Source organism: Micropterus salmoides, unplaced genomic scaffold, assembly GCF_014851395.1.
Source record: "Micropterus salmoides isolate LMB-PRFRI ecotype aquatic unplaced genomic scaffold, ASM1485139v1 Ms_hic_scaffold_195, whole genome shotgun sequence".
In the NCBI taxonomy this organism is placed as follows: Eukaryota; Metazoa; Chordata; class Actinopteri; order Centrarchiformes; family Centrarchidae; genus Micropterus; species Micropterus salmoides.
Window position 1 is genome coordinate 1 of NW_024041095.1, and position 14,352 is coordinate 14,352.

Consider the following 14,352-nt stretch of genomic DNA (forward strand, 5'->3'; position numbering starts at 1 on the left):
TGTCAGCACAAAGGGCCACCTGACGGGCACAGTCACTAATATAGACTGGGGGCCAGTACCGAGAGGACAGTAGCAGGTCTACGTGGTCTCGAGCCGTCTCGCCTCTCACCAAGTACTTAGAGCCAACACCACCTGGACACAGGTACGAAGAGAAATGGACAAGTAATGTAGAAAAACCCTTCCAAATCTTCACAAATACACCACAAACATTTGAGTTTCAATTGCTACTGTGCTTATATAACATGTTTTTTCCCCACATATAATTTATTTTTGCTACATTTTGCGGGAAAAATTGACAGACCATGATGGGCTGAATTTACGTGTTTGAAATGACTGGTTACATGAGTGACAGGGCTGCTGTTTTTACCTTGTGGGGGCAGAGCTGGGACAGCTTGCCACCGGTGAGGTGTGGAGGGGGCTGTGGGCCAGTGGCGAGGCCGCTGTGAACAAGTGTGTACAAGGAGATCAGGGAGGCCAGCAACTCGGTCTAACACGGAGGGAGGCAGAAAGGAGGCTTTTCTTTAAACACAGTCCCACACAGATATAAGCACACCACATTAAGCGGCAATAAGATAAACACAAACAGAGTGATACAAGGAAACAATCTCTCAACTAAATGTAAGCTCCCATCATAGCAAGCAAAGCAACTTGCTGAAATACCCTTGAGCAAGACTTTAAAGTCTCATCAGTCCCAGTGTGTGTGGGGTGGGGGGGTGGGGTGATCTCCTGTTCACATGGACACGTTTCTCACACGCGCACACACCTTAGTGGAGCCAGGGGTGATGCTTGCCCCGCAGCGGTCCAGTATTGTTCTCAGCTCGTCCTCACTGTGGTGTTCAATCTTGTCGAGTCTCAGGTCACCATCATGAATGAGACGCACCAGAACTGATGGATCTCCTAAAAGAGGTGATGATTTTTTATATATATATTTTAAAAATTTATATATATATTGTTTTTTTATAGTCCAGTAAAAGTGATACTAGTTATGTAACAATTATTAATACAGCTGCTTATACAAATCCCTAAATAATGCTGTACTGCATGGCAGAATAACTTAACACGTAGCACTAATACAGAATTAGTTGAATCTGGAACCTTTGCATGACATTTGCATCATTATACTACTTTTATCTAGCCAAAAAAGCATATAACCCTTCTGAATGTAATTATCTTTTTCCACTTCATTCTCTATGAAGCCACATCTGTGTAAAAGATAACATGTCATGGATAGAAACAAAACAACTTTCTCCCTTATTTCAGACACTACCGAACATTTCTACAGGACGGACGCAAAAAGATTAAATTAAATGGTAGTTTGAAAGACGTAGGTACCTGAGGGCTGCTGTGTGTGTGACAGGACTTTGTCCTTCTCCGTGTTGATAACAGTGGGACTCCTCATCAGTGGGGGAATGAAGGGAGCGATGATCGAAGCATCCACACGTGTGATAGGGATGTCAGTGGGGAAAGTCGCTTGCTCGATAGCCTCACTTTCCATGGTCAGCCAGAAGTCATCAACATGTACCTCATCCGAGACCGAAAACTCAGGCCAGGTAACTGTGGACAGAGTGAAATGTGTGAAAGAATGTGCAGAGGTCCCTAAAGTATGTAGCGTGCAGGTCCACATTCATATTCAACATGTTCACAAGATCTAAACATTTTTAGTTTCCCACCAATTGTATAAATGTTTCACCTCCACATTCTTTAGCTCCAGTACGTTGCTTGTGTGTCGCTCTGCAATCTCCAGTTTGGGAGCAATGCCACAAATGCCGCAGATCATGTCGTTGTAATCGCGCACTGTCAGACACTCAAAGGCCCAGTAGCCACTGAGGAGAAGCTCGTGAATTTGAGATAACTCCTCTGCACTCAGAGAGTGGACTTGGCAAAAGAAAATATGGAAAACACAGGGAAATTCATAGACAACATATTGTAAAATACAAACAAGATTGCAAATGTACATAATGCCAGAGAAAAAATTAAATAACACAGTTGCAGAATGCATGTTTGTTGAGTTCAATTCCAGGGTTTACCGGGGTGATTGGGGACGTGGTCTAGCATGGTCTTGGCTGCCTGAGAAGGGGTTTGACCCAGTCTGATGCTGGCTCTGATCTTCAGGAAAAGGTCAATACTGACCAGCAGTCTGTTCCCAATGTTGAACAAACCTATTAAAAACATTTTAATTCACAAAAGAAGCTGGCTACACACATTACCACAGTTAAATTATAAAAAAAAAATATCCTCAGGACAAGCGGTTTGTATGCACTTGACTTGTGACTGAGCACTCGTGTTACCATGAACACAGGAGCAAAATATTGTCAAACTGCGGTCTTCTGCCCACAAATAAAACAAAACAGTATGAAGAGCTCCAGTGAGTAGCTCCTTACAGTTTCTCACACTAAGCAACAGAACATTTCTGTTATTTTTGATATTTGAATATCATATTGCTGTGTCTGAAATATTTACACGTCACATTAAGTAGCTAAACATCAGAATAAAGTTGACATCTTAAAACATTAATTATTGGGCTGGTATTCATCAACATTCTCACAAAACATGTATAACATTTTGAAAAAAATAAATGTTGTATGTAATGCACACATAATTATTGATGCCCCCATTACGGCCAGTCAGTAATACACACAATTCCCAGAGGTACACCCAACACATGTACTACATAACAGCGGACAATAAACCACGGGTAAGGAAAAAGTAACTGAACAATCTGCAAGTTGTTGTAAGTAGTGCCCTTTACCTGGATGCAGGTCGGTGAAGCTGTGCAGAGCCAGACACTGAATGTTGAGACACACCTTCAGCTGGAGAGATGCTGTCTGGATCAGTGTCTCCGTAAGCAGCCAGCAGTCCTCTTGTCCTGCGACAGTACTAGGATGCACAAGCACAGACACATAAGAGCATTATGGGGACAGGACATTAGCACAACATGCCAGTGTTAATGCAGTTCAAGAAACATCACCTATCTTCTCACCTCTGACTTCCCTTGAACAAAGGGTAGTTACACAGGCCACAATGAGTAGCTGCCGATTCATAGAACTGAGGCCACCCAGACTCGACCAGGTACTCCGTCTCTACGCTGCCCCCGTGCTCCTGGTCTCCTGGTTGAACCAAGACGATCTGGAGACTGTTGAGCTCTTGGATGAGGGTCAACGTTTCCTGGAGCTCAGTCTCGCTCTCGGGAATCTGCAGGAAACGCTGCAGTAACTGCAGGGTATTTTGGCGCTGGATGTCCTTCTGAGCAGGACTCAGGGCCTGGTACGGATCGAGCAGAGTCCCAGACTGAGAAAGGAAACAAAATAAAAATAAGGAGAGCAACGAGAGGTTGGCTTTAGTAATCACTAAAGTGAATGGGATAGATTGTAACAGCAAATAATTCAGATGAGAAGGAGAAAAGGATTTATAAATAAATGAATTGCTCGGCAGCTAAGACAAACAAAACACACAAAAACAAAATTACATAAAGAGGGTGTTAAGGATGTTCTGAAATCAGTTCTGCTACCTTGAAAGCCTTGAAAAGAAAACTGCAAAGATAAATGACTTGACATCAAAGGTGACATCAAAGGCTGTCATCTGTCTGATGTCTACATTTACAAATGCTGAGAAGCAACTGCTCCAGGATCCCAAGGTTGTGCTAAGACTCACAAAGGGGGTCGAGGGGTAAGCGATGCAGCTGGAAACCTACAGTACTGTCACTTGAGAAGAATCTGGAGGAAGCGAGCTTTCACCTTTGATCCCTTGGTGTTCTTCTGGGTCAGCTCACAGCCACATTTAGGGCACACTGCAGGTTTGTGTCTGTTCTTGTACATATAGTCACAGGACAGATTCTTACACCGACCCCTTCCGCGCGCTGTAGACAGTCCCAAATCCTGAGAGAATAAAGAATTGCAAGAATTAACCCACAAATCAAGACATAAGGGAAATCCAGATATAAATGTACATTGCACAGAGAATAACAGTGTACTGACAAAGCTGGAAACGGTGTGCTGTTTGAAAGGGGCGACTGACAGGATGTTCACTCTCCCATCAGCCAGTGAAGACACAGGCTGACTACCATCTGCAGGGCCAGAAGAATCCTTCGGAAAGACATGCATCAAGTGAGGAATATTGGACCAGAGACCAAAAGTGTGTGTGTGTTTGTCTCTATGTGTGTGCGTGTGTTAACCTGCTTGGCAGTGGTTGTCGGGACCGTCTGTCCGAGCTGCTTTAAAGTGCTGGGTTTGAGACCCGAGAAACTCTCTTGAGGCACTGTGGTTAGAAAACAACCACATCAGTTGAGGGCAGAGACCTCAGAAAGTACAGTCACTTTTATTGACATATCACTTCCTCTCTTGTATAATAAAAGGTAGTCTGTATCTGCTAATAATAAGAACTGAATGAGCTTCGAATAAAACTTTAGCCAACCTACGAACTGAAAGACAACATTTAATAAAGTATAATTGTAATTAAAATATAACAATGTGCAGTACCAGTGAATGACTTATTGTTGTTTACACTCTGAAATTTTCCTTTGTCAGGTGGGACAGTTATGATCTGGAACACAGCACGGCCTAGAAACACAAACACAAGCCAATATGTAAATCCATATGGTAACAGAATACTGCCCGAGTGCTGTACACTTTATCCCACCTGTTCTATAGCAGGCAGGAAGGATGGGTCTCACAGGTCTCTTTCGAACAGCGGCACTGCTTCTGTGTTGACTTTGGACAGTTGAGCTCACAACACTGTGACAGAGGGAAAGTATGTCAAGTGAGATACACACTACTACCAAAACCTGCAACAAAAAACAGCTGCTATAACAACACACACACACACACACACACACACACACACACACACACGTGTCACTTCAATCTGGTCCCATCCATATTTTCAGGTTAACAAAATGTTTTCACCCAACGCTTTTATACAGTTGAAAAAAAAAAATCATAATACTAATTACTAAAAAGAAGGTCAATGTGTGTATGTACAGCAAATTATAATTAGAAACTCAGAAGATTTGTATTTATCACACAAATCGGATGCCCAAGGTATGTACAGTATCTCACAAAAGTGAGTACACCCTCACTTTTTGTACATATTTGATTATATCTTTTCATGTGACAACACTGAAGAAAAGATACTTTGCTACAATGTGAAGTAGTGAGAGTACAGTTTGTATAACAGTGTAAATTTGCTGTCCACTCGAAGTAAAACATCACACAGACATTAATGTCAAAACCGCTGGCAACAAAAGTGAGTACACTCTTAAGTGAAAATGTCCAAATTATGCCCAATTAGCCATTTTCCCTTCCCAGTGTCATGTGACTTGTTAGTGTTACAAGGTCTCAGGTGTGGTTATTTGGTTCAGATGGTGTCAAGCGTGTGTGGCGGTAACCTGGTGAGGAGTACAAAGACAAGTATGTCTTATCTGCAGTCAAGCATGGTGGTGGGAGTGTCATGGTCTGGGGCTGCATGAGTGCTGCCAGCACTGGGGAGCTACATACAGTTCATTAAGGGAACCATGAATGCCAACATGTACTGTGACATACTGAAGCAGAGCATAATCCCCTCCCTTCGGAGACTGGGCAGCAGGGCAGTTTTCCAACCCAACCACAACCACGCCTCTAAGACGGCCACTGCCTTGCTAAAGAAACTTAGGGTAAAGGTGATAGACTGGCCAAGTATGTCTCCAGACCTAAACCTGTAGACCTAATCTGTGGGGCATCCTCAGACGGATGGTGGAGGAGCGCAAGGTCTCTGACATCCAACATCTTCCTGATGTCGTCATGGAGGAGTGGAAGAGGACTCCAATGGCAACCTGTGAAGCTCTGGTGAACTTCACTGCCTTAACCCAAGAGGGTTAAGGCACTGCCTTAACCCAAGAGGGTTAAGGCAGTGCTGGAAAATAATAGTGGCCACACAAAATATTGACACTTTGGGCCCAATTTGGACATTTTCACTTAGGGGTGTACTCACTTTTGTTGCCAGCAGTTTAGACATTAATGGCAGTGTGATGTGTTATTTTGAGGGGACAGCAAATTTACACTGTTATACAAGCTGCACACTTACTACTTTATAATGTAGCAAAGTGTAATTTCTTCAGTGTTGTCACATGAAAAGATACAATCAAATATTTACAAAAAAGTCAGTGTGTACTCACTTTTGTGAAATACTGTAAATACCAATGAGCAAATGGTTCAAACCACAGTTTTAACTCAATCGTCACAGCCCACACAGATGGTCAACATACTACTGGGGTCCATGTAGCAAACAGAACATACTTAATTTTCGACACCAATCTCAGATTGTGCCATTAACACTTCATGGATGCTCACTTCGTTTGTTCTGGCTCCTTGGTACTGCTGCCCTCTGATGGCTTTCCAGCTGGAACTGCATGCTGCTTTCTGGAGCACCGTTGAACTCTGGCTTCTTTTTTGCTCCTAGTGGGGTTTGTTTTACTGCCCTCAGCCTTCCCCTCCTGAGCAGGGGGAGGAGTGGGTTGGCAGCTTTCGTTAGACTTGGTTCCAGCTTTCTGTGGCAACTTCTTGGACGCAGCTTCTTTCTCTTGTGTCTTCTTTGCCTAATATGTAAATGCAGCCAAAGTTAATCGACTTGAACTGAAGGTACAGCTGGAGGCTGAATCATTGTACTACTTCTGGGTGCCCATATAAGAGTGAACATGCCTAACTGTGCAGACATTGCTTGACACTTACAGCAGGTATCCATTTTCCGCCCAAGTGGCTCCCACATTCAGGGCACGTCGGTGGCTTGTGGCGGGTGACATACACAAATGAACATCCAGGCTTTAGACACTTCCCTCGACCTCTCCTGGTGTATGTCTTTACAGACTGCAAAAAAGAGCAAAACATGGAAGCTCATGTCTCCCAACTGATATTACCAACCCCAGTCATCATTACTTGAATCTGATATTCCATATGCTTGCCAATTTCACTACTGCCCTTTATAAGGTGGATGAATAATGTGGTTGCTTACCATTTTATATGAAGGTTTGGCACTTTGTTCTACTCTGGCTCCTACAGAGACCATCATTACTGAGCCCACAGAGCTGACACCCGCCAAAGACTTGGGCTCCAACAGGTTCTGAAGTGAGGGACATATCACCTCTCTGTATTAGCTAAAACACTTTTTTTCTGATTAAAATGAGGTATATAGATTGTTAACTTTTAAGTCCTAATAATCATTATCTAAATGAAGCTCATTCTACTAACTGGTAGAAGGAAATTTAAGTCTCACCTGGGTGGGTATGATAGCAACAATCTGTGTAGTTTCCCCCTGTATCTGCTGCACCATCGCCCCAGCATGACCACTACCAGCAACTCTCGTCTCATTTCCTTTCAGCATGACCCCATTTGCGGTAATGTCAGCAGAGCCCTGTGAGACATAGGCATCTGTGGAGGACGACACAAAGGAGGAAGACGAGGGTGGGATTCCTTGGGGGGACGTGGGATGAGACGCCCGTGCCGTTTCCTCTGCTGTGTCATCAACAACGATGGGGTGTTCGGAAAGTTCCACCTCACCGGCCAGCTCAAGAGGTGTGAACTGGGGTTCTTGGGTGAAAGAGACGGAAGACAGGCCTCCCTCCACTGGAGACTCCAGAGGCTCCACGCTCACCTCTGGTTGAGAGCCTCCCGGCTGGTGATTTGAGGGGCAGCCTTTAGCCAAGAGAAAGTAACTGGCTCTGGGGAGGATTTTGCGGAAGCCTGGCGGATGTTTGGAGGGGCTGAGAGACGACTGACAGAAAAGCATGATCGAGAAGATTGTTCATGGTTATCCATAGAAACATTTTGAGTTATGCTGTATTAGACACCAGTGGGGATAAAGCAGGAAAGCGCTACGTTAACTCTGCTTTAACTCCGTAACTCCGTACACAAAAGCAGTATTAATATTCTGACTATTGACAGCATTAGGAGCACCTTCACCTTTCCATCAGAACAGGCCAGTTTATTCTACATGAGGTAGTTTTGTTCTGAGTATCAGTGAAATTAAAGGCTCCATTGATACTCGGATACACACATTTTATTACATAAAAAAGATGAGGATGTATCTTACTGTGTCTACACCCTCCTTCTCAGACTTGGCCTTCTCCAGATAGTAGGCTTTCTCAGCTACACTGAGCCTTTTCCAGCTCTCACTGATACGTTTGTTGATCTCTGACTGTGGCAGATTAGGAATTTCCTGTTGCATAATCTGGTGAACATCAAAGTAGTATAGTAGGTAGGCAGACCTAAAACAGACAGATGCCACATCATTAATACATCACAATGAAAGAGACATTTTTGATTGTTAGAGGCTCAATCCCTGTTTAAGACAGGGCCTACTCGTGTTATTATATGGTAACAGCTGTATGAAAGTCCTTTTGGCTATGTACATTACCTAGACTTTTTAGGTTTCTCAACACTGTCTTCTTGAGCTTTGCTCTTCCTCTTTTTCGGGGTAGTCACCTCCATGTGTTTGTAGCAGTTCTCCACCTCCTCAGTCACTTTCACAACCTCAAACACCTCCACTTTCTCCATGATTTCCAAATATCTAGGGCCAATGGCAGAGATTAGTTTGGTGTTTTGAACTTTCATAAAAGGTAAAACTTTACTGCAGGGTATTTGTATTAGTTTTATTTAGTTACAGCTAATTAAGTTAGTTAGGTTTAACGGGTGAGAAAATTAGAAAATTAAGTGTATATTGCATACTGTGCTTTTCACCCCCTCAGCTGCTGAGAGCCAAACGCAGACATTTGTCTAATAAAAGAAACAGAATATAGAGCAGTGTGATATGGGCTGGTAACGTTAGTTCATGCAGAGAGAATATAGCAATACAGTCTGTGTTAGTCAAGATAAAATATCATGTAAACTTGTCATGCTTAGGGAGACTAATACAATGCTAACATGATAAAAACATTAACGTTAGTCCTTCCCTGCTTTAACAGTAGGTTTAATGGCGTGTGTTTATACTGCCTGAACAGTCCGAGAGTTATCCAATGAAATGCCTTCTTATTGAAGCCTTACCTACGATGGCCCGAGGCTCTACAAACTGCTCTGAACAACCTTTACGTCGCCGAAAAAGTCAAGCATTCTGCCAACGGCAAGTAATGCTGAGATTTGCCTATACTTCATATTAAATCCATTATTTGCGATGCATAAATGTCTGTAAAATAGCTTCGTTTCTCGTCGACTTGTAAAAAAACATGGCGGTTTGTTGCTATGGTCTTAAACCAATCAAATGTCGGAATAGACAAACACGGGCCAATCACGGAAGACGTTTTTGACACGTGGAAGTAACGCGTGCGTCCCACAGACAGTGCAGACTGTGGCCACAAGCAGGCGCAGTTTACACAGTTTGGTGACCCCAGAAGTGCTACATAAGTGGGATCAGTGGTTCCTTCACCCCCAACCGGCGAGGCAGATGGCCGCCCACCCTGAGCCATGGTTCTGCTCGAGGTTTCTGCCTCTTAAAAGGAAGTTTTTTCCTTGCCTCTGTCGCCTAGTGTTGCTCTTGGTGGGGATTGTTGGGCTTCTGTAAATAACATCATAGAGAACAGTCTAGACCTGCTCTTTTATGAAAAGCGCTGTGAGATAACTGTTGTGATTTGGCGCTATATAAATAAAATTGAATTGAATTGGTTATGTGGCATCAAACCATGTCCATAAAAATACTAAATAATTGAATGCTGCTCAATCCTTTTTAACTTTTTATTGAATACAGATGCACATTAGAGAGAACAAAATGTCTTGGCAGAGTGGGGAAAACGGCACAGTGCAGAGGAAACAGTAAGAAAGACAAAAGCAAGTTAAACATGATATACCAATGACAAATAAGGCAACAGAACATAAGTAGGAAGACATTAATTTACAGTCAACAGCTTTCTTCTTAAACCTACTGCTCACATACAGAAATAAGGCCTTTGTCCGTAAATTTACATATAAAAAGCAAGCAGATATAATTATAACATTGCTCAGGCATGCTTGTTTTCTATTTTCCCCTATAATACAGTGGTAACTAAAACATTAAATAAAAATCAGGCATAAACAGTATTCAAATTCGAAACAACGTGCCACAGCCTCAGTAACAATGACAAAAAAGATGAGACAGCAACAGCTTCAGGAAAGTGCACAGCAGTATGAACACAATACATTTCTATAATATAAATTGTTGTGTAGGCTAAGCTTATGGGACATCTACTATGTATTATTGGCAATGGGGTTTTGAGGCAACAGGCAAACCTTCTGCCACAGTGTATTAAAAAGGGGGTGTCATGTGGAGAAGAATTTCCTTCTGAAATAAGGATTTCAAAATGAGATATCACAATGACTGTCAACAGGGAAAAATAATAGCTTCCTTAAAAGGCTGACTCTCTTGAAGAATTCTGCTCAAAGTTTTTCTTGATATATTAGAACTGCGGCTGAAACACTGAACCAAACCGTCTCTGACTCTACTTCTACTGAGAAAGACTTTATTAACTGGTGAAGCCCTCGTTGCTGTCTTACAGTAAAGGTGAATGAGTACGCAAAGGTAAATAATACACTGTTACATTACAGCAATAGGCTAACGGTAGCAAAACAAGTACCCTCTGGGTTATATGTCTCGGTTTCCATGAGCTGTCTCCATTTATAACGTGTTTTTAACTACCACCAGCGCGCCGCATAGTTCCTGTAAGACAAAATTGAGGATCAAGCACCCGGCGCCTAGGCCCAGACCAAACAAATCGAGCTGGAGAAAAAAAAGTGTCTCAGGCTTTTGAGCCGAACACTGATCCCACCACTTAGCAAAAATGGCGAATGACAAGGTGAGTGGCTCGCTGTGCTCTGGCTATTAAATGCATTCATTTCATGTGTTTCGTCAGATGCCATCAGCTGCTACAGGAGGTTGAAAAAAATGTTTATCAGAAGCAGTTGGTTGTAAAATGAAGTTACCGGGGCGACGATCCCTTTTAATTTAAGATAATCGATTCTTCAGCTGGCTAAGTTATGTTGCTGTTAAGTTAACTTAACTAACCAGCAAAGTTGAAAAACCAGCGGGTTTTTTTTGCTAGAGAAGCACTCCGCGGGGAAAGTCTGTCAGTAACTGTACCTTTAGGATATGTTGTACAGCAACGATAGCTATCCTCAACTACATTAACGTTGGACATGTCACAGTGTTTCCTAATACAAATGTGATACTTTTCTTTCATTTTAGGATCCTCTGAAACAGTTGAAAGATCTGACGCAGCTCAAAAACCAGTTAGAGGAAATCCAGAGGCGAGTAGAGAGCGAGATTTCTGTGGGAATCCCTCAGGTAAGCAGTTATAGGTGCTCCTCGCAACTGAGCACAGGAGGAGAATAAGTTGTTGAAAGCGTATTCCTCTCGTCTTCAAATATTCGATGGTGAACGTTTCATGGCAATAATATGAACGGAGAAACATTTGCCCTTCATTCACCTTGTGTATTATTGAAGTTAGAATGCATTTGTCCACACTAAAGGTGACTCATATATATACTAAGAATCTATCTCAGTATATGCTCATTTAGATATCTTTGACTTTTTGTTTAGTTTTGTCTTAGGATTGCCTTAAATACCTTTTAACTCTTATTATTTTGTGTTGTATGCTGATACAGTAATATATTTTATCATGATAAATTTAGACTTTAAAGCTGTTCAGTTGTATTTACCCATCTGTATGTCCTTTTTCTGTGCTGGGACCCTGCTGAATATCCTGCTGTTATCTTGTAGGGAGGCTCAGTGTTGGGATCTCCATTTCTGAAGGGCTTTCTGGCCGGCTATATGGTGGCCAAGCTCCGCTCCTCTGCCATTGCAGGAGTGCTACTGGGAACAATCACTGGCATGTACGTGGCACAGAGCTATCAAGTGCCCAACATTGAAAGGACCGTGAGAGACTATCTGAACAACATGAAAAAGGGACCAAAGTAATTTGGGCTGGTGCTGGTCCTGGCATTGACATAACACGCACAAGAGGAAGAAATACTGCTGCAGCTGCTGGCTTGTCAGTGGCTCACAACAGATCAGCCTTCAAGTGTTCTGTGTAGACTGGACTATGCATATTATGATGTAACTGGAATTTCACTGGGGACTCAAAGACTTACTTTTATTTCCATTTTGTTTCAGGTTTGGTTAAATAATACTGTTTAATTTCCACTTGTATCAAGATGTAAGACCTTGTACCTACAAGGTTTTAATGTTTGGCCATCAGAATTCTTACTTGTCCCATTAGATTTTGAATCGCTTATGTGTAAAACATGCAGTAATTCCTGCAAATGTTTCCTACAGATTTAAATGTTCAGCTTATACCATATTATAGAGAGTTATACATAGAGTAGTGCATCTAAGTATTTTATAATTGAAAGTGTTGACATTTATAGCTGTTTAATTTAAAAATTATTATTCAGAATTGCTAGAAATCAAGTGTTTCATTTGCATCATTGAGGATGATTTTGATCCCGAATGTGGGACCCAGTTCCCCAGTGAGGATTAAGAGACAGTGGGTGAAAAGGATTCAGTGGGGTGTCCTCTTTGGGCTGATGGTCCTCATCTATGGCTCTCATGCACCACTCATCACTCTCACCAAGGTAGATGGTCAAGTCCCCTTCAACGCCTCCTCGTGTGTTGTCATGATTGAGTTAGCAAAACTCCTGATTTCCCTCGCAACTCTTGTTCTAACCGGGGGTACATCCGCCTTACATGCTCCTCCGCCTCTAGTCCTTGTGGCCCCCTATGCAGTCCCTGCCATACTCTACGCCCTGAACAACAACCTGGTAGTTCTCATGCAGGCCTACATGGATCCAAGCTCCTACCAGGTGCTTTCTAACCTGAAAATTGCCTCCACTGCCCTGCTGTACTCCCTCTGCTTGGGCAAGAGGCTCCGTCCTGCTCAGTGGTTAGGCGTGGGGCTCCTAATGGGCGCAGGCGTGTGCCACAGCTACAGCAGCCTGGATCTAGGGGACCCCGAGAGGTCTGAAGCCGAGGATGAACCCAGGCTTCACATCACAGCTTGGGGGCTTTTCCTTGTTCTGGTGTACTGCTGTATTTCAGGGCTGGCAGCAGTTTACACAGAGAGGGTGCTGAAGAGCCAGAAGCTGCCCCTCAGCTTGCAGAATCTCTACCTCTATGTATTTGGCGTGGCCATCAATGGGTTCTCCTCCTTCTCCTCTGTAGCAAGTGAAAAGAGCTTTCTGGAGGGATACTCAGGGGTGGTTTGGGCCATTATAGCGGGGCAGGCAGCTAACGGACTCCTGATGTCTGTGGTGCTCAAGCACGGAAGCGGGATCACCAGACTGTTTGTCATTTCCTGCTCCATTCTGGTTAATGCTCTGTTTTCTTGGGCCATCTTAGGGCTGCAGCTCACCCCTTTCTTCCTCCTCCCTGTTTCTATGATTGGACTGGCAGCTTACCTTTATTACAGATAGTAAAGTCTCCACTAAATGAACCACAAGGCACATTGAACCAAAAAACAATTAAGTACAGTCTACCTTTAGCTCCTGTTTCCTACTTTTTGAGCTTCAGATGTGATTTGTTTTCTGCCTTTTAATCCATCTGCCTTCTGACTTTGACATTCAGAATCCAGCACGTCAGCAGATGGTTAATTTGACAATTGACATCATTTTTACAATTGACTTTCATTTTAATGTCTGTTACACAATTGCGAGTACATTTAAATAATAATGCGTGTCCAGATTATTGTATCTTCAGTGAAAGATGAAGAGTGCTGCTATCTTGTTGATTTTGTTTTGTATTGCATTCTCTGCCAAGACAAATGTTCAACTATAATATCAAAGTGTTACAGTGTGTTAATGATAACCAATAAATTGTGGAAAACTGTTTTATTTCTCATGATTTACATTAAGCACACTGATTCAAACAGTGGTTTGCCCCCTTCCTGATTTCTTAGTTTTTTGCACATTTGTCGCACTGAAATGTGTCAGATTATCAAACAACTTTTAATATTAGACAAACATAACCTCAATACATACAAGATGCAGTTTTTAAAAGATTGTTTCATTTAATAGGGGAAAAAGCTATCCAAACCTAACTGGCCCTATGTGAAAAAGTAATGGCCCCCCTTGTTAAATCATGTGATTAACCAGATTTTTTGGAAAGTTGAGTTCAATTTCACTAGCCACACCCAGGCCTACTTATTGCCAAACCTATTGTATCAATAAATCACCTAAATATAACCGTTCTGATTAAGTGAAGTAGGCAAAAATATCTCAAAAAGCAACACATCATCCCACAAACTAAAGAAATTCAAGAACAAATGAGAAACAAAGTCGTTGACATCTATCAGTCTAGGAAGGGTTACAAAGCCATTTCTAAGGCTTTGAGACTCCAGCTAACCATGGTGAGAGCCATGATCCACAA

General features: G+C 42.6%; 3 protein-coding genes across 3 annotated transcripts; 2 read left to right on the forward strand and 1 right to left on the reverse strand.

Annotated features, from left to right (window-relative positions):
- Positions 1–331: 331 nt before the first annotated feature.
- LOC119911188 (HMG domain-containing protein 3-like) lies at positions 332–9,195 on the reverse strand. The gene is made up of 19 exons (XM_038729994.1): positions 9,009–9,195; positions 8,383–8,535; positions 8,059–8,233; positions 7,243–7,740; positions 6,982–7,089; positions 6,702–6,836; positions 6,324–6,568; positions 4,636–4,730; positions 4,476–4,556; positions 4,172–4,254; positions 3,975–4,082; positions 3,735–3,875; positions 2,981–3,288; positions 2,750–2,877; positions 2,028–2,159; positions 1,692–1,875; positions 1,333–1,556; positions 764–897; positions 332–487 (listed from the first exon to the last, which is right to left on the reverse strand). The coding sequence occupies exons 2-19, from the start codon at positions 8,520–8,522 to the stop codon at positions 338–340; spliced, it is 3,069 nt and encodes a 1,022-aa protein (XP_038585922.1). The 5' UTR covers positions 8,523–8,535; positions 9,009–9,195; the 3' UTR covers positions 332–337.
- A 1,504-nt stretch (positions 9,196–10,699) lies between these two features.
- Positions 10,700–12,385, forward strand: LOC119911186 (SLC35A4 upstream open reading frame protein-like). The gene is made up of 3 exons (XM_038729993.1): positions 10,700–10,786; positions 11,176–11,274; positions 11,710–12,385. Exons 1-3 carry the CDS (start codon positions 10,772–10,774, stop codon positions 11,905–11,907), a joined length of 312 nt encoding a protein of 103 aa, XP_038585921.1. The 5' UTR covers positions 10,700–10,771; the 3' UTR covers positions 11,908–12,385.
- Position 12,386: 1 nt separating this feature from the next.
- LOC119911185 (probable UDP-sugar transporter protein SLC35A4) lies at positions 12,387–13,812 on the forward strand. The gene has a single exon (XM_038729992.1). The coding sequence runs from the start codon at positions 12,423–12,425 to the stop codon at positions 13,398–13,400; it is 978 nt and encodes a 325-aa protein (XP_038585920.1). The 5' UTR covers positions 12,387–12,422; the 3' UTR covers positions 13,401–13,812.
- The last annotated feature ends 540 nt before the right edge of the window (positions 13,813–14,352 follow it).